The following is a 20,418-nucleotide window of genomic DNA, read 5'->3' on the forward strand; positions in this document are numbered from 1 at the left end:
ATTCCCCAATACCCACCTAAGTCAGATGCAAAAGATGACACATATGCCTGGAGTTCATTTGCAGTTGTTAGAGGCCCTAATGCACCCACTCTCCCTTTCCCTATCTGGCTCGCTCGCGCGCTCTCTCTCTCTCTCTCTCTCTCTTTCTCTCTCAAGTAAATTTTTGTTTGTTTGTTTGTTTTTGTTTTTTGAGGTAGGATTTCATTCTAGCCCAAGCTGACCTGGAATTCACTACGTAGTCAGTCTCAGGGTGGCCTCGAACTCTCAGCAACCCTCCTACCTCTGCCTCCAAAGTGCTGGGATTAAAGGCGTGCGCCACTACGCCTGGCTAAATATTTAAAAAAAAAAAAAAAAGATAAGTGTAAAAGACCAAAAGTCTGAAGTTCACAAATAAAAACAAGAAACTTGGGCTGCAGAGATGGTTTACTGGTTAAGGTGCTTGCTTGCCAAAGGACCAAGGCTCAGTTCCCCAATACCCACATAAAGCCAGATGCACAAGGTGGCATACATCTAGAGTTCATTTACAGTGGCTAGAGGTGTTGGCATACCCACTCTGTCTTTCTTTCCCAAATAAATAAATAAATACACAAAAATACTTAAATAAAGCTGGGCATGGTGGTGCACACCTTTAATCCTAGCACTCAAAAGGCAGCGATATTTGGATTGCTGAGAGTTCAAGGCCACCCTGAGACTACATAGTGAATCCCAGGTCAGCCTGGACTAGAGTGACACTACCTTGAAAAAACCAAAAACAAAAATACTTAAATAAAACAAACTCCAATGCTAGGTTATTGGAGAAGCCACCCATAAGGAGGTCAAAATTAACTGGTAAGTTACAACATTTCTTTCTCCCTATCTCTTCCCATCAACAGGAGGAGAAGAAATGTAGTCAAATGTAAGTACTGTTAATCAACATCAAAATATTAGGGCTATGCCAGGCGTAGTGGCGCATGCCTTTAAAAATTCCAGCACTTGGAAGGCAGAGGTAGGTGGATCACCATGAGTTTGAGGCTACCCTGAGACTACATAGTGAATTCCAGGTCAGCCTGAGGTAGAGTGAAACCCTAACTTGTAAAACAAAAACAAAAACAAAATATTAAGGCTAGAGTGAGACCCTACCTCAAAAAAAAAAAAAAAAGAAAAAGAAAAAGAAAAAAAAGAAAAGAAAAGAAAAAGAAAGAAAGGGCTGGAGGGATGGCTTAACAGTTAAGGTGTTTGTCTTCAAAGCCAAAGGACTCAGGTTAGATTCCCCAGGACCCACATTAGCCAGATGCACAAGTCTTGAGTTTGTTTGCAGTGGCTGGAGCCCTGGCATGCCCATTCTCTCTCTCTAATAATAGAGACTTTTAATAGAGACTTCCTATCACTATATTTTCTTTCTTTATAAAAATAAAATATTTTTAAAAAGAAAGAAAATATCAGTGATAGGAAGTCTCTATTAAAATTTAAGAACTAATGAGCTAGACGTGGTAGCACACGCCTTTAATGCCAGCACTCTCAGTACCATAGGGATACTTGCTCAACCATGTTTATTGCCACAGACTGGGCTAGGGTGAGACCCTACCTCAGTTTTTAAAAAATTACAAACTAAATAAAATAAGAGCGGCTGGAGAAATGGCTTAGCAGTTAAGGCACTTGTCTGCAAAGTCAAAGGACCCAGGTTCGATTCCCCAGGACCCACGTAAGCCAGATGCACATGGGGTACATGAATCTGGAGTTCATTTGCAGTGGCCAGAGGTCCTGACACGACCATTCTCTCTCAAATAAATAAATAAAAATATATTTTGGGCTGGAGGGATGGCTTAGCACTTAAGGCATTTGCTTGCAAAGCCAAAGGACCCTGGTTCAATTCCCCAGGACCCACATTAGCCAGATGCACAAGGATGTGCATGCGTCTGGAGTTCATTTGCAGTGGTTGGAGGCCCTGGCGCATCCATTCTCCCCATCCCTCTGTCAAATAAATAAATAAAAATATAGCCAGGTGTGGTAGCACACGTCTTTAATCCCAACACTCGGGAGGCAGAGGTATGAGGACTGCTGTGAGTTCGAGGCCACCCTGAGAATACACAGTAAATTTCAGGTCAGCCTGGGCTAGAGTGAGACCCTACCTCAAAAAGACAAGAAACAAAATAACAATAATAATAATAATAAATATTTTTGAAAAATATATATCTTTTTAAAGTGATGCTGGGCTGGGTTCAACAGTTTGCAAGACCTATTGGCCTGGGTTTCATACCCAATGCCCATGTAAAGCCAGATGCCCAGAGTGGCACATGTATCTGGAGTTCATTTACAGTGGTAAGAGGCCCTGGTGCATCCTTACTCTCTCTCGTTCTCTCTCTCTCAAATAAATAAAAATAAATATAAATGCTTTGGGGTAGGTAGGGAGATAGTTCCACAGTTAAAGACACTTGCTTGCAAAGCCTGCTGGCCTAGTACCCTTATAAAGCCAGGTACACAAAGTGCCATATACATCTGTAGTTTGTAGATAAGAGGCCCTGATGCAGCCATTCCTTCTCTCCCCTTACATATAAATAACTTTTTAAAGTAAATATTTTTTTAAAAAGTATAGAGCTGGAAGCCAGGCGTGGTGGTGCACACCTTTAATCCCAGCACTTGGGAGGCAGAAGAAGTAGGAGGATCACCGTGAATTCAAGGCCACCCTGAAACTATATAGTTAATTCCAGGTCAGCCTGGGCCAGAGTAAGACCCTACCTCGAAAAACTAAAAAAAAAAAAAAAAAAAGAAAGTATAGAGCTAGAGACATGGCTTAGTGGTTAAGGCACTTGCCTGTGAAACCTAAGGACCCAGGTTCAATTCCCCAGTACCCAAGAAAGTGGTGGCACGTGTCTGGAGTTCATTTGCAATGGCTGGAGGCCCTGGCAGGCCCGTTCTCTCTATCTTCCTTTCTCTTTCTGTCTGACTCTCAGATAAATAAAATAAAAAGTTGGTTTTTTTTTTTTTTACCTAGGAAAACTGACTACACTAAATAAAATGTAACATAGAAGTGAACTACATTTTTCAGAAACAAAAATTATGGGTAGCTGGGTGTGGTGACTCACACCTGTAATCCCAGCACTAAGGAGGCTAAGATAGGACCATCCCCATGAGATGGGAGACCAGTCTGGCCTACTCGGTAAGAGTCAGGTCAGAGTGGGCTTAAGTAAGACTCTGCCTTCAAGAGCAGCAACGACAAGATAAAGCAGGGCTGGAGAGACGGCTTAACAGTTAAGGAGCTTGCCTGCTAAGCCTACGGACCCAGGTTCGATTTCCCCAGAACCCACGTAAGCCAGCTGCACAAGGTGGCACATGCATCTGGAGTTCGTTTGCAGTGGCGACACGCTAGCACTCATCAACACTCAGGATACTGAGGCAGGGGAATTGACACGAGTTTGAAGTCAGTCTGGGCTAGAGTCTGGGCCCTGAGTTTGACGCAAGCTTGGGGTACAGAATGAATTCCCCATCACCCTGGACTAAAGTGAAATCCTGCAGCAAAAAAAAAAAAACAAAAAAAAAACTAAGAAATAATAGCAACAAAAAAGTCATTCTGTGCTGAGTAGCACAGTGGTGGCACGTTTCTAATCGGCAACACTGAGGAGGCTGAGATAGGGGGATGGCTGCAAGTGCAAAGTCAGTCTGGGCTAGAGTGAGTTGTGGGCTACAGAGACCCTAATTCAAAAAAAAAAAAAAAGTCATTGCAATACCTAAAATACCATCACTACACAGCACACACTCATCTTCCCCTCAAAACTTAGCCTATGTAGTAAGGATCTAACTCTGGCCATTTCAAATGTCCCTTCCAGGGCCGAAAATACACGCGGGAGTCCCAAACACCCCAGCGCCTTGCAAATGTCACCGTCCCCACAAGTCGCTCCAAGGAGGCCCGAGCCGGGGAACACCTGACCCCGGTGACCGCCGGGCGCGCCTGTCCCCGCCGCGGCCCGCTCCTCCCCGAGCCCCGGAGCCTCCGCCACGGCCCGCTCCTCCCGCCGCCGCGCGCTCCCGCTCCCGCTCCCGCCGCCGCCTCCGCCCGCCCGTCCGCCCTCGGCGCGCCCGGCTACCTGGAGGCCAGCGCGCTGGAGCACCTCACCCAGGGCCCCAGGTCGCACAGGGCCCGGTGCTCGGGGTCCCGTTCCTTCTCGCGCTCCACGTGGTAGGCGTAGATGGACAGCAGGATGCCGGCGGCGCACACGGCGTACCGGGCCGCCCGCTCCCACCGCGGCACCGACACTCTCAGCAGGACGGGCGCCGCCATCTTCCCCCCGCCGCCGCCGCCGCCGCCGCCGCCGCCTCCGCCACCACCACCACCACCACCACCAACGCCGCCGCCCTCCGCCTCCACCTCAGCCGCCGCCGCCCGTCGGGGCCCGACCCAGCCGCCGCCGCCACCGCCACCGCCTCCGCCGCCGCCGCCACCGCCACCGCCGCGCCCCATTGGCTCGGACGTCTCCTCAGGGCCCCGCCCCCCACAGGCGCGCGGCCCAACCGCCCCGACACCAGGGAGGCGGGCCGGGCGGGGACGGCACGCGCGCACGCGCGCGACCGTGCGGCCGCGCGGGCAGGGGGCGGAGCGCGCAACCGCCGGGGAAGGAGGTGCGACGCATGCGGGGGGCGGGGCCCGACGAGGGAGGGCGGGGCTTAGGGAGGGAGGGGGCGTGGTCAGCGGAGAAGCTCGGTGGAGGAGGCGGGTCGGGAGGGGAGGCTGCCACAGCCTGGGAAGCGTGGAGGGCGGGTCCGGGGATAGAAGGGCGTAGCAGCGGGGGAGGGAGAAGGGCGCGACCCCATGTGGCTGGTGAGGGGGCGTGGTCAGGTGAGGGGCGGGGTGAAATGAGGAGGGCGGGGCTGGGGAAGAGGGAAAGGGCCGAGAGGACCGGGAAGGGCGTGCTCAGAGGGGAGGTTGGGTGGGGAAGGCGGGCTTGGAGGGAGGAGCGCGCGACAACCACAGAGCTCGGAGGGCGTGGTCCGCGGGGACGGGGCCACCAGGAGGGAGGGCGGCGGCTTGGGGGCGAGGACGCGGAGGGCCTGGAAGGGGCTATTGCCATGGGTAGGATCCGAAGGTACCACGCAGTGCATGATTTGGCAAGACCTTGGCCTCAGAGTACCAATCAATTGTCATCTTTTCCTCATTATCACTTGATATTTCTTACCCAATCCGTGCCCAATGCCCTGAGCTCCAGAGTCACACTTCCATGGCATGATCTTTTCCCCAGCACCACCTCCAGTCATCTTGTGTTCAACATGTGAAAAACTTTTTATTTATTAAATGTACAAAGCTATTTTTAAATTTAAATATAGGGGCTAGGGAGATGGCTTAGCAGGTAAGGTGCTTGCCAGCAAAGCCAAAAGACCCAAGTATGATTCCCCGGTACCCACTTAAAGCCAGATTCACAAGATGATGCATGCGTCTGGAGTTCATCTGCAGTAAATAGAGGCCTTGGTGCGCCCATTCTCTCTTTCTTTCTCCCAAATAAATAAAATAATTAATAAATAATAATGTTGGGGGTTCTGGAGGGGTGCCTCAGCAGTTAAAGCGCTTGCCTGTAAAGCCTAAAGATCCAGGTTCAATTCTCCAGATCCCACGTAAACCAGATATACATGATGGTGCATGCATCTGGAGTTCGTTTGCAATGGATAGAGGCCCTGGTGCACCCTGGTGCCCCCTGGTGCACAATCTCTCTCTCTCTCCCTCTCTGTCATTTCTCTCTCTAATAAATAAGTCAATATTTTTTTTACTGGGCATAGTGGCGCATGCCTTTAATTCCAGCACTTGGGAGGCAGAGGTAGGAGGATGGCCATGAGTTCAAGGCCACCTGAAACTACATAGTGAATTCCACGTCAACCTGGACTAGAGTGAGACCCTACCTCAAAAATTTTTTATTTTCTCAATTTTTATCAACATTTTCCATGATTATAAAAAATATCCCATGGTAATACCCTCCCTCCCCCGGCAACTTTCCCCTTAAAAATTGTTTTAAATTAATTTATTTGACAGAGAGAAAAAGGGAGAGAGAGAGAGAGAGAGAGAATGGGCACACGGGGGCCTCCAGCTGCTACAAACGAACTCCAGACACATGCACCACCTTGTGCATCTGGCTTATGAAGTCCTGGGAAATTGAACCTTGGTCCTTTGCCATTGCAGGCAAGCACCATAACTGCTAAGCAATCCTTCCAGCCCCACTAAAATAATTGGTTTTATTGTTGTTGTTGTTGGTTTGTTTTGTTTTTTTCCAGGTAGGGTTGCACTCTGGCCCAGGCTGACCTGGAATTCACTATGTAGTCTCAGGGTGGCCTTGAACTCATGGTGGTCCTCCTACCTCTGCTTCCAGAGTGCTGGGATTAAAGGCATTGCCACCACACCCGGTTTAAAATAATTTTAAATATATATATTTTTAAAGAAATTCATGTTCGGGTTTGGTAGTACACCCCTTTAATCAGTTCAAGGCCACCCTGAGACTACATAGTGAATTCCAAGTCAGCCTGGGCTAGAGTGCGAACCTGCCTCGAAAAAACAAAAAGAAAAGAAAAACAAAAACAAGAAGAAATTTGTCAATACCTTCTCTGTAAACTAGATTTAAACTAGTTAACATAATTCATGCCATACAGAAAAATATAAAAATGAACTAATAAGTCGATTCCAAGAAAAAAACAAGTCAGAATGAAATGAAAGGCCAAAAGTGAGGACACAGCTAAGCATGCAATAGGGCCTTGCACAACTGTTACAATTGAACCACAACTAGTTCTGAAATTCCTGGTGACCAAAACCAAAAGGAAAACACATGTAAGTGAATGTATCTTTAAGAAGAAACATGCTGGTTTTGGAGATTACTAGCTTTTCCCTGATTGTTGCTCCCAAGTTCTCAGGGGCTTTGTATATTGATTTTGAATAATAAGCAATGTCCTTGTATTAGTAATCCAATGTAGGGTAACAAATAACCCCAGATTTCACAGCTTTAAACAAACAATAATCTTTTTTTTTTTTTTTTTCAGTTTCTCTGGGCCAGAAATCTGAATGCAATTTAGTTTGATCCTCCAGCTTTGGGGAAAGGGGTCTCTCTCCACTCTCTAGCCCTTGCTCCCCCTCTCCTGTGCCTGTGATGCAATCTACATATCAACTGCTGCTGGAGTTGATCATAAGAGTCCTCTTTCTTTTTTTTTTTTTTTTAATTTTTTATTTATTTATTTGAGAGCGACAGACACAGAGAGAAAGACAGATAGTGGGAGAGAGAGAATGGGCGCGCCAGGGCTTCCAGCCTCTGCAAACGAACTCCAGACGCGTGCGCCCCCTTGTGCATCTGGCTAACGTGGGACCTGGGGAACCGAGCCTCGAACCGGGGTCCTTAGGCTTCACAGGCAAGCGCTTAACCGCTAAGCCATCTCTCCAGCCCCATAAGAGTCCTCTTTCAAGGCAGTTTCAGAGGCCACAGACCCTGACTTTTAGCCAGAAGTATCAATTCAGTTGCCTCTTGCACCGCTAGAATAAACACATGTGCACACACATACAAACACACACAGCAGCAGGAGATTAACAAAGAAGAAAGGAGAGATATATAGTGCTCAGTGGCAGAGCGCTTCCCTGACAAATGTGAGACCCTAGGTTAGGGAGTTGGAAGGAGGCAGAGGGATGGGGCGAGAGGAAGAAAGAATCAAAATCTTTCTGTGTAACCTAATCTGAGAAATGACATTCACTTTTTGTTGCTGTTGTTGTTTTTGTTTTTCAAGGTAGGGTCTTAACTCTAGCTCAGGCTAACCTAGAATTCAGGGCCTTAAACTCAGGGCAATCCTCCTACCTCTGCCTTGGGAGTACTGGGATTAAAAGCGGGCGTGCACCACCACGCCCTGCTTTTACTTTTTTTTTTTTTAATTTTTATTCATTTTTATTTATTTATTTGAAAGTGACAGTGAGAGAAAGAGGCAGATAGAGAATAGGTGCGCCAGGGCTTCCAGCCACTGCAAACGAACTCTAAACGCGTGCGCCCCCTTGTGCATCTGGCTGACATGGGTCCTGGGGAATCAAGCCTCGAACCAGGGTCCTGAGGCTTCACAGGCAAGCATTTAACCGCTAAGTCGTCTCTCCAGCCCTCATTCTCTCTTTTATTTTAAAAAAAATTTTTTTTTTTTAGTTTTAGCTTTTCTTTTTTTTAATATTTTATTTTTATTTATTTGACAGAGAAAGAGGGAGAGAGAGAGAGAGTGAGAGAGAGAGAATGGGCACGCCAGGGCCTCTAGCCACTGTGGACAAACTCCAGATGCATGCACCACCTTGTGCATCTGGCTGACGTGGGTCCTGGGCAATCAAGCCTTAAACCAGGGTCTTTAGGCTTCACAGGCAAGCGCTTAACCACTAAGCCATCTCTCCAGCCCTTTTTTTTTTTGAGGAAGGGTTTCACTCTAGCCCAGGTTGGGCTTGAACTCAAACTCACAGGGATCACCCTATCTCAGCCTCCTCAGTGCTAGGATTACATGTATGAGCCACATCTGGCTTCCATCACATTTACACATTCTGTCACTTAGAAGATAGTCTCATCAGGCAGATATAGTGCAGATCTGGAATCCCAGTACTTGGGATACAGAGACAAGAGGATCACAAAAGGGAAGGGAGATATAGAACACATGAGAGGAAGTGAGGATTAGAGGCTTTTCAACTAGTCCTCTCTGTAAGAACTTTACCCTGACTCCATCAAGGGTTTTCATAAATCTAAGTGGACTTTTTCTTCTGCAGCCTCTCTCCTTCTAGATTCCTTTATTCAGTTAATAACTCACTTGAGCGGGGTGTGGTGGTGCACGCCTTTAATCCCAGCACATGGGAGGGTGAGGTAGGAGGATTGCTATGAATTCCAGGCCAGACATGGGCACATAGTGTATTCCAGGTTAGCCTGGGCTAAAGCGAGACCCTACCTCCAAAATCGAAAGTAAATAAATAAATAACCTCTTTTGATATCTATCTGCATTCATTTATCATTTTTTAAAAAAAATTTATTTATTTATTTATTTATTTATTTGAGAGCAACAGACACAGAGAGAAAGACAGATAGAGGGAGAGAAAGAGAATGGGCGCGCCAGGGCTTCCAGCCTCTGCAAACAAACTCCAGACGCGTGCGCCCCCTTGTGCATCTGGCTAACGTGGGACCTGGGGAACCGAGCCTCGAACTGGGGTCCTTAGGCTTCATAGGCAAGCGCTTAACCGCTAAGCCATCTCTCCAGCCCCATTCATTTATCATTATGATTATGGCATATATTCATGTTATTATATAGAACAAATTTTTTTTGTTACTAGGTCATAATCCATTGTAAGAATAATTACAATTTTATTTACCTGTTCTACTGTTGACAGACATTTGGTCCATTTTTGGCTATGATGAATAAAACTGCTATGAACTTGTCTTTTGGTGGACATATTCATGGGAATGAATCAAGGCTGGAATTTCTGGTGAGATAATAAATACTGCCTACTGCCTCTGTCAATTCTATAATATCAAGGTGGAATTTGAATGGGTGAAAATGTTTGTAAAGGAGAAAGTATTTCTGGACCCAAGTCCACTTAGTTGCCACTTGAAAGCCAATACTTGGAGGGGGGGGAAAAAAAAAACAAATTGGTTGAAAGTCGAATTTATGCAAGAGAAGATGGGAGGGAGCAATTGTCACTCCAGAAGAAAATACCATCTTAAGGGACTTTATAGGAGGGAGAGAAAAGAGTAGCAGTGGAAAATGGGCAGAAAGGCTACATGCTATCAAGTTATGTGTCTTTCTCCTCCCTCCCCATACCCTCAGGCTGGAACATCAGGATCAACCTTAACTTTCTGGGGCTACTTTTGGTATTTTCTTTAGCTTAAGCTCAGATGTAAAAAAGGAAGGAGGCTGGAGAGATTGCTTAGTGGTTAAGGAACTTGCCTGCAAAGCCTAAATCCAAGTTTGATTCCCCAGGATTCATATAAGCCAGATGCACAAGTTGGCGCATGCATCTGAAGCTCATTTACAGCAGCTGAAGGCCCTTGTGCACCCATTCTCTCTCCCCCCCCTCTGTCCCTCTCTCGCTCTTAAATAAATAAATATAAAATAAGGAGGGGTGTTGACCATTCTGAAGTTATCTGAGGATTGAAATATATATATGCATATTTGAGTCATACATAGATATGGGTGGTTCTAGGGAGTGAACCCAAAGCCTCAAGAATGCTGGGCAAGCACTCTACCACTGAGCTTTATTCCCAGCCCCTGGATTGTGTTAATCTAAAGAAAAATTAGTAGGTAATACATCGTTTAGGAGAAGCTTTTCTAGTTTTCAGGGGGAGAGGGGAGGCTTCAAGTTAGGGTCTCACTCTAACCCAGGCTGACCTGGAACTCACAGTGATCCTCTTACCTCTGTCATCCAACTACTGAGATTAAAGGCATGCCCCATCATGCCTAACTAGCTTTATTTTTAAAATATATTTTTTATTTACTTGGGAGAAAGACAAAGAGGTAAACAGAAAGAGAATGAGTAGGGGTGCACCAGGGCCTCCTGCCGCAGCAAACAAACTAGATGCATGTGCCACTTTGTGCGTCTGGCTTAAGTGGGTACTGGGGAATTGAACCTGGATCCTTAGACTTCACAGACAAACACCTTAACTGCTAAGCCATCTCTCCAGCTCTAATTTATTTTTAATGGCAAGTATATATGCATGTGTGTAGATGTGTATTTAGCTGAGAGAGAGAGGGAGGCAGATAGAGAATGGGTGCACCAGAGCCTCTAGCCACTGCAAATGAACTCCAGATGCATGGCAGATGCTTCTGCAGTTTGTTGACAGTGGCTAGAGGCACTGGCATGATCATTCTCTCCTTCCCTCTCTCTCTCTCTCTGTAATAAATAAGTCAATAAATAATTTAAAAATATTAAAAAAAATAATTTGGATCAGATGTGGTGTACGCCTTTAATCCCAGCACTCGGGAGGCAGGGGTTGGAGGATTACTGTGAGTTCAAGGCCACCCTGAGATTGCATAGTGAATTCCAGGTCAGCCTGGGCTAGAGCAAGACCCTACCTTGAGAAACAAAACAAAACACACACATACACACACAAAAAAGAATTTGGCTTCTGGGGAGGGGCTGGGAAGATGGCTCAGTAGTTATAAGCACCTGTTGCAAAGCCTGCCAGTCCATGTTCAATTCCCAAGCCACCAATATAAGGCTAACAAGTCAGACATACAGAACTGGAAGGGGAAAGGGTATTGTGTTACAGCCATGGAAAGCTAACTGACACAAACCAATTGGATCTGAAAATAAATTTGGTTTTAATGATCTGTTGTGTGGGTCCAGTGTGACCTGTGCCTTTGGTCTTGCCAAGATGCTTCAAATCCTTATTAAGAATGTATGAGTTGGGCTGAAGAGATGGCTTAGTGGTTAAGCACTTGCCTAAGGACCTAAGGACCCCAGTTCGAGGCTTGATTCCCCAGGACCCACAGATGCACAAGGGAGCACACGCATCTGGAGTTTGTTTGCAGTGGCTGGAGGCCCTGGCGTGCCCATTCTCTCTTTCTCTCTATCTGCCTCTTTCTGTCCATCGGTCTCAAATAATTAAATAAAAATAAACAAAATAAAAATAAACAAAATAAAAATAAAAGAATGTATGGGTCCCTCTGAAGCCCTACTACACTCAGGTTTATCAAGAAATTAGGGTAGAAGTAGAGTTGATGTCCACGATCATTTATAAAATCAGGAGTGCTGGTAAAGGAAGGAAAGCTTTGAAAGGCTCCAGCCCTGCAGCTGCCCATGGTCATCACTAACCAGCTCCCAGAGGCCACTGGAGACCAAGCGTCAGTCGGCCTGTAGACCTAAGCCCACTGTGTTAGATGGGAATGCAGAACTTTGCTGTACACCTGTCTGAGGAAAGTTTACTATGTGGATAAACGTACCTGTGAGGTGCACCACCGTGTGGGTACTGCTCCGTGTCCCAGTGCGCCCATAGGTCTTTTTAATGTCACTGACCTGCCCCTGAGAAGACCTACAGAATGTGGAACGCTGTTGGCAGGGTAGGCGGTCACCATCTAGGTGCTCACTCTCACCCCATTATCAAGTAAATGGTTAAAAAAAAAAAAAAGCTAAATCTGGGACTAGAGAGATGGCTCAGTGGTTAAAGCACTTGCTTGCAAAGTCTGATGTCCAGGTCTGATTCCCCAGTACCAACATAAAACCAGATCCACGAAGCGGCACATGCATCTGGAGTTCATTTGCAGTGGCCCTGGTGCACCACTGTTCACACTGTGTCTCTTGTCTCTCTCAAATAAATAAAAATAAAATATTTAGGGCTGGAGAGATGGCTTAGTGGTTAAAGCAAAGGACCAAAGGACCTACGTTTGATTCCCCAGTACACATGTAAAGCAAGATGCACAAGGTGGCTCATGCATCTGGAGTTTGTTCTCAGTGGCTGGAGGCCCTGGTGCACCAATATTCTCTCTCTCTCTCTCTCTCTCTTTCTCTCTCTCTCTCTCAAATGATTAAAAATAAAATATTTGGGCTGGAGAGATGGCATAGCGGTTAAGCGCTTGCCTGTGATGCCTAAGGACCCTGGTTCGAGGCTCGGTTCCCCAGGTCCCACGTTAGCCAGATGCACAAGGGGGCGCACGCGTCTGGAGTTCGTTTGCAGAGGCTGGAAGCCCTGGCGCGCCCATTCTCTCTCTCTCCCTCTATCTGTCTTTCTCTCTGTGTATGTCGCTCTCAAATAAATAAATAAATAAAAATTTAAAAAAAAAATAAAATAAAATATTTAGGGCTGGAGAAATAGCTTAGTGGTAAAGGTGCTTGCCTGCAAAGCCAAAGGACCAAAGGACCTAGGTTTGATTTCCCCAGTACCCATGTAAGCCAGATGCACAAGGTGGCACATGCATCTAGAGTTCATTTGCAGTGGCGTCCCATTTTCTCTTTAACTGCCTCCCGCTCTCCTCTCCTCAAATAAATAACAAATATTTTTTTAAAGTTTTTAAAATAAAATATTTAAAATTAAACTTGTTGAAATTTTGTCTTGACATAACCACGTTAAGAAGAATGTGGGGCTGGAGAGATGGCTTAGCAGTTAAGCACTTGCCTGTGAAGCCTAAGGACCCAATTCAAGGCTCGATTCTCCAGGACCCATGTTAGCCAGATGCGCAAGGGGGTGCACGTGTCTGGAGTTCGTTTGCAGTGGCTGGAAGCCCTGGCGTACCCATTCTCTCTCTATCTATCTATCTATCTATCTATCTATCTATCTATCTATCTATCTGCCTCTTTCTCTCTCTGTCACTCTCAAATAAATAAACAAAAATGAACAAAAAAAAAATTTAAAAAGAATGTGAAAAGAAAAAAGAAATGTGAGGCAGGCATGGTGGTACTTGCCTTTAATCCCAGCACTTGGAAGAGGTAGGAATATTGCCATGAGTTCAAGGCCACCCTGAGACTACATACTGAATTCCAGGTCAGCCTGGCTAGAGTAAAACTCTACTTTGAAGGGGAAAAAAAAAGAATGTGAGGGCAGGAGAGATGGCTTAACTGTTAAGCGCTTGCCTGTGAAGCCTAAGGACCCCGGTTCGAGGCTTGATTCCCCAGGACCCACGTTAGCCAGATGCACAGGGGGCACACGCGTCTGGAGTTCTTTGCAGTGGCTAGAAGCCCCGGCACACCCATTCTCTCTCCCTTTCTCTCTCTCTCTGCTTCTTTCTCCCTCTGTCACTCTCAAATAAATACAAATAACAACAAAAAAAAAATTTTTTTTTAAGAATGTGAGTTGGCGGGGGGGGGGTGGCTGGAGGGATGTCTTAGTGGTTGAGGCACTTGCCTGCAAAGCCAAAGGAGCCAGGTTTGATTCCCTAAGACCCACGTTAGCCAGATGCACAAGGTGGCACACGCATCTGAAGTTCATTTGCAGTGGCTGGAGGCCCTGGTGTGCCCATCCTCTTCCTCTCTCTCTCTCTCAAATAAATATATAAAAGTAAAAAAAAATAGCCAAGCGTGATGGCACATGCCTTTAATCCCAGTATTTGGGAGGCAGAGTTAGATGGATTGCTGTAAATTCAAGGCCACCTTCAAACTACATAGTGAATTTCAGGTCAGCATGGGCTAGAGTGAGACCCTACCATGAAGAACCAAAAATAAATAAAAGAAAAATAGAAAGAATGGGGGTGGGGGGGTAGCCTGAAGAGATAGCTGAACAGTTAAAGGTGCTTATTTGGGAAGCCTTCCAGCCAAATTTAATCCTCCACAGTACCTACATAAAGCGGCACACAAGGTGGCACATATATCTGTGATCCCAACACATCTGCAACAATGAGAGATGGAGCCAGGAGAATCCAAAGCTCAAGGGTCAGCTAGACTGGCACTGGTTTGCATCAGCTCACCAATTAGGCTAGCCAGCAAGCCCCAGGGAATATGCCTGTCTCCACCTCCCCAACACTGGGATTACAGGAATGTGCCATCATGCCTAGCTTTTTGGGGGGAGAGGGAGCTTCAAGGTACGGTCTCACTCTAACCCAGGCTGACCTGGAATTTACTATGTAGTCTCAGGCTGGCTTTGAACTCACAGCAATCCTCCTACCTCAGCCTTCCAAATGCTGGGATTAAAGGCATGCACTACCATGCCTGGCCATGCCTAGCTTCTATGTGGGTTCTGGGGATCCAACTTAAGTCATTTTGCTTGCAAGGCAAGCACTTTACCCCTATGTCCCCATCCTGCTCTGTATTTTCTGCCAGTATTATGTCAGAATATAATGAGAAACCCGAGATGTTCAATAACTGGCTAGAAATCCTTCTATGTAGCAGATTCTGAAAGCCCAAGGCCTCCCAGGGCCCTTCAGGAAAACACTAAAATGAACAGGCTATTGAGAGGAGATGGATATGTTATTTTCACATTCAAGGGATAATGGCCCTGTTATCATTTCATCATTGTGAGTACTGGAGAAAACACTCATTTTGTTAAACTGAATGAAGCATGGGCCAGTAAACATCTTTTGTACACAGATGACCTGCTAACCTAAAAAAGCAGAGACCTCCACTGAGCACAAATTTACCTGATATTTGACATGTCATATTTAAACTTCAGGCCAGGCATGTGGGCACACACTTGTAAACTGAACACTCAGGAGACTGAGGCCAGAGGATTGAAAGTTCAAGCCAGCCTGGGCTACACAGCAAGACCCTAACTCCAAAATAGAAAAGTAGTGACTGGAGTGACGATTCAGCTATTAAAGGCATTTGCTCACAAAGCCTAAAAGTCTGGGCTCAATTCTCCAGTACCCAAGTAAAACCATATGCACAAAGTGGTACATGGGTCTGGAGTTCATTTGCAGTGGCAGGAGGCCCTGGTGTATGTATTCTCTATCACTCTCTTCCTCCTTCTCTGTCTCTGTCTCTGTCTCTCTCTTTCAAATAAATACTATTAAGGTTGAATGTGCTGGTGCACACCTTTAATCTTGGCACTCAGGAGGCAGAAGTAGGAGGATTGCCAGAAGTTCAAGGCCACCCTGAGACTAATTCTAGGCTAGCCTAGGCTACAGCAAGACCCTACCTCGACACACACACACACACACACAAACATATATCAAATTTTGTTGTTGTAGTTGTTGTTTGAGGTAGGGTTTCACTCTAGCTCAGCCTCACCTGGAATGCACTATGTAGTCTCAGGGTGGCCTTGAATTCACGGTAATCCTCCTACCTCTGCCTCCCGAGTGCTGGCAGTAAAGGCTGTGCCACCGTACCTGTTTTTTTTTTTTTTAATATTTTTATATTTATTTATTATTTGCAGGCAGAAAGAGAAAGATATTGAGAATGGGTGTGCCAGGGCCCCAGCCACTGCAAACAAACTCCAGATGCATGTACTACCTTGTGCATCTGGCTTACATGGGTCCTGGGGAGTTGAGCCTGGGTCCTTTGACAAGGCAAGCTATATCTCCAGTCCTTTTTTTTTTTCAAATTTTCAAACTTCCATGATAATAAAAAATATCCCATGGTAATACCCTCCCTCCCCCCACTTTTCCCTTTTTTTAAAAATATTTATTTATTTGAGAGCCACAGACACAGAGAGAAAGACAGATAGAGGGAGAGAAAGAGAGAGAATGGGCACGCCAGGGCTTCCAGCCTCTGCAAACGAACTCCAGACGCATGTGCACCCCTTGTGCATCTGGCTAACGTGGGACCTGGGGAACCAAGCCTCAAACCGGGGTCCTTAGGCTTCACAGGCAAGTGCTTAACCACTAAGCCATCTCTCCAGCCCCCACTTTTCCCTTTGAAACTCCATTCCCCATTATATCCCCTCCCCATCTCAACCAGTCTCTCTTTTATTTTGATGTCATGATCTTTTCCTCCTCTTATGATGGTCTTGTGTAGGTAGTGTCAAGCACTGTGAGGTCATGGATATCCAGGCCATTTTGTGTCTGGGGGGAGCACATTGTAAGGAGTCCTACCCTTCCTTTGGCTCTTATATTCTTTCTTCCACCTCTTCCGCATTAGACCCCGAGCCTTGGAAGGTTCTGATAGAGATATTACAGTACTGAGCACTCTTGTCACTTCTTTCCAGCACCATGATACCTTCTGAGTTGTCCCAAGGTCACTGCCATCTGAAAAGAGAAGATTCTCTACCAAAAGTGAGAGTAGCATTAACATAAGGGTATGAACATTAAGAGAAGTGCTTACTGGGCAGTTTGATAAGCATAGTATGTATATACATTTAGCCAGACAGCAGCAGATGTTACACCCCTAGGGCTCATGACTACCCCTGTTTTAAGTTTTCAGTATCAGGGATATATTCCCTCCTATGGAGCAGACCTCCAGTCCAATTAGAAGGCAGTTGGTTTCCACCATGACAGATGTGCCCCATTGCACCCATTGGCTCATTTGGCCTGGCTGGCCAAATATAAGGCTTGTAGTGTCCACAGTTGAGCATCTTCACTGGTGTCTTCTCTTTCTTTTTTTTTTTTATATTTTTTATTTATTTATTTGAGAGCGACAGACACAGAGACAAAGACAGATAGAGGGAGAGAGAGAGAATGGGCGCACCAGGGCTTCCAGCCTCTGCAAACGAACTCCAGACGCGTGCGCCCCCTTGTGCATCTGGCTAACGTGGGACCTGGGGAACCGAGCCTCGAACCGGGGTCCTTAGGCTTCACAGGCAAGCGCTTAACTGCTAAGCCATCTCTCCAGCCTGTCTTCTCTTTCTTCCATTGAACTGCATGCAGAATGGCTTCTTCCAGTTTTCTGTCAGCTGGTCTACATGGAGATGGTTATCAGCTGAGTTCCAGCAGGATTTCTTAGTGGCCTTGCAGCCCTAGTATGTGGAATCTTCAACAACAGGGTCTTACCATCTATTCCTGGTGGGAAACCAAGGGCCTCGACAATGGCCTATAATGATTTGGGGGTATCAGGGACCTCCCTGGCCAACAACTCACTGGAAAGTATTCCATCCCTGTCCATCCCTTTTAAAAAAAATAGTTTATTTTTATTTAATTATTAGATAGAGGGAGAGGCAGAGTGTGTGTGTGAGACAGAGAGAGAGAGAGAGAGAGAGAGAGAGAGAGAGAATGGGCGCGTGGAACTTTTACAGTGGGCATTACATGAAAGGATGGGTTGGAATCCCTGCTGTACCTTTCACTAGGTACTTACTGTAAGGTTTGGGAGTGACCAAGACCACAGAGACCACTTTGAGGCAAAGATGGAAGCTTTTATTCGGGAAAAGTACAAGCTGCCAGGGCTGACTCTCAAGAGCGGAGCACAGTCAACTTTGAGATTACAGATGGTGGGGTGTATAGAGTTCTTCAGTTGGGGGAAGGTGAGGAAGGGAAACAGCTAAAGTGAGAGACCAGAACAGTGACCAGGTGGGAGATAAGGGGGCAGGAAACCTAGACCTGGGGCACTGGTAGGCAAGGAAGGGATAATGGCTGGGCTGCTCCCTGAGGAATGTGGATGACCCACTCCCTTATGTCTCTGTCGCCCTCCTGCTGTCCTCGGTGACTCCATTTTGTCCTGACCTAACACTTACCTCCCTCTGCCTCACTGTCTGCACCTATAAATTAGGAAGGCAGTACGACTGCCCAGAGGGTTTGTGGAGGATTAAGTGCCTGGTGCGAGGCACAAAGGAACATTGAGCAAATGTTCACTATTGTTACCTTAATCCTTCTCTCTGTGGGTGAAAAATAAGATAGCATTGAATGAGATTAAAATCTTCCAGAAGCAATGGCTTAAAATAAACTGCTACTTGAACAGTGAAATTATAATATTGGATAAACACGATCCAAAATTTAAGTGATCTATATTTCAATGACTCTATGAAATATGTATTTTCTTTTTTCTCTCGATTTTTATAAACATTTTCCATGATTATAAAAAAAAAATCCCATGGTGATACCCTCCCTACCCCCAAAATATGTATTTTTCTTTTTTAAAAAAAGTTTTTGTTTATTTTTATTTATTTATTTGAGAGCGACAGACAGAAAGAAAAAGAGGCAGAGAGAGAGAGAGAGAGAGAGAGAATGGGCTTGGCAGGGCCTCCTGCCACTGCAAATGAATTCCAGAGGTGTGCGCCCCCTTGTGCATCTGGCTAACGTGGGTCCTGGGGAATCGAGCCTCGAACCGGGGTCCTTAGGCTTCACAGGCAAGCACTTAACCACTAAGCCATCTCTCCAGCCCTCGAAATATGTATATTTTAAATGTATATTCCTGAGCTGAGCATGGTGGTGCATGCCTTTAATCCCAGCACTCGGAAGGCAGAGGTGGGAGGATTGCCGTGAGTTTGATGCCACCCTGAGAATACATAGTTAATTCCAGATCAGCCTATACTAGAATGAGACCCTACCTCGAAGAAAAAAAAAAAAAGTACATTCCTGGACTTCATTCCTGTTTCTAACAAGAGGAAAGACCTAGGAATATGTATTTTTAGCAAAACCCTCTAGATTTTTTTTTTTTTTTTTTGACGTATGGTCTTACTCTATCACAGGCTGACCTGGAATTCACTATGTAGTCTCAGAGTGCCCTAGAATACATGACAATCCTCCTACCTCTGCCTTCCAAGTGTTTGTATTAAAGGCATGCACCACAATGCCCAGCTCCTTCTATGATCTTTTGTTGTTGTTGTTTTGAGGTAGGGTTTCACTCTAGTCCAGGCTGACCTGGAATTCACTATGTGATCTCAGGGCAGCCTCGAACACATGGTGACCCTCCTACCTCTGCCTCCCCAGTGCTAGGATTAAAGGCGTGCACCACCATGCCTGGCTCCCTCTAGGATCTTTAATTAGATCTGCAATGTATATGTTGATTATTTGGTTGAGACTGGATCTCCCAGTAGCCCAGGGTGGCCTCAAAAGCATGATCTCAGTTTCCCAAGTACCTGGGATAACAGGCTATAAAATTATTCAGAGTGACGCCGCCATCTTCCAGTAATTTGCCAAAATGACAAACACAAAGGGAAAGAAGAGAGGCAGCCGGTACATGTTCTCTAGGCCTTTCAGGAAACATGGAGTTGTTCCATTGGCCATGTATATGTGAGTCTACAAGAAGGGTGATATTGTAGACATCAAGGGAATGGTACTGTCCAAAAAGGAATGCCTCATAAATGTTACCATAGGAAGACTGGAAGAGTCCACAATGTCATTCAGCATGCTGTGAACAAGCAAGTCAAGGGCAAGATTCTTGCCAAGAGAATTAATGTGCGTATCGAGCATATTAAGCACTCTAAGAGCCGAGACAGCTTCCTGAAACGGGTGAAGGAAAATGACCAGAAGAAGAAGGAGGCCAAAGAGAAGGGAACCTGGGTGCAGCTAAAGCAGCAGCCTGCTCAGCCCAGAGAAGCGTACTTTTTGAGGACTAATGGAAAAGCTGGAGCTGCTGGAGCCTGTTCCCTATGAGTTCATGGCTTAATAGATGTCCTAAATGAATCAGACCTAGATTGTAAAAATGCTTTTCTTCATTAAAGTATGGTGCCCTCACTCACTCAAAAGAAAAAAAAAATTGTTCAGAGATGCAGGGCAGTGCATGTCTGTAATCTCAGCACTAGAAAGGTAGTGTGGTAGTTTGATTCAGGTGTCCTCCTGTTGCAGTTATGTTTGCATTGCTGGCAGAAATCACTCCACCAAGAGCAGCTTGTAGGGGGGGAAAGGGTTTATTTTGGCTTATTAACTCGAGGGAAAGCTCCATGATGGCAAGAAAAAATGATAGCATGAGCAGAGGGTGGATATCACCTCCTGGAGAAGATCAGGTAGACAATAGCAACAGAAGAGTGTGCCAAACACTGGCAAGAAACTGGCTATAACACCCGTAAGCCCGCCCCTAACAGCACATTGCCTCCAGAAGGCTTTAATTCCCAAATTGCCATTAGTTGGGAACCTAGCATTCAGAGCCCCTAAATTTATGGGGGTGTGGTGGTTTGATTTAGGTGTCCCCCATAAACTTAGGGGTTCTAACTGCTAGCTTCCCAGCTGATAAGGATTTGGGAA

General features: G+C 46.0%; 1 protein-coding gene across 2 annotated transcripts in view; it reads right to left on the reverse strand.

The window, feature by feature from the left end:
- The window catches only part of Vkorc1l1 (vitamin K epoxide reductase complex subunit 1 like 1), a 75,331-nt gene extending 71,074 nt beyond the window's left edge, over positions 1–4,257 (reverse strand). For both annotated transcript variants that reach the window (XM_045142691.1, XM_045142690.1), the window contains exon 1: positions 4,062–4,257. In XM_045142691.1, coding sequence (XP_044998626.1) covers positions 4,062–4,255 — 194 coding nt within the window. In that variant the 5' untranslated portion in view covers positions 4,256–4,257. The remainder of the gene's footprint in view (positions 1–4,061) is intronic.
- Positions 4,258–20,418: the final 16,161 nt, after the last annotated feature.

The sequence above is a fragment of the Jaculus jaculus genome, chromosome 2 (genome assembly GCF_020740685.1).
Source record: "Jaculus jaculus isolate mJacJac1 chromosome 2, mJacJac1.mat.Y.cur, whole genome shotgun sequence".
Lineage (NCBI taxonomy): Eukaryota > Metazoa > Chordata > Mammalia > Rodentia > Dipodidae > Jaculus > Jaculus jaculus.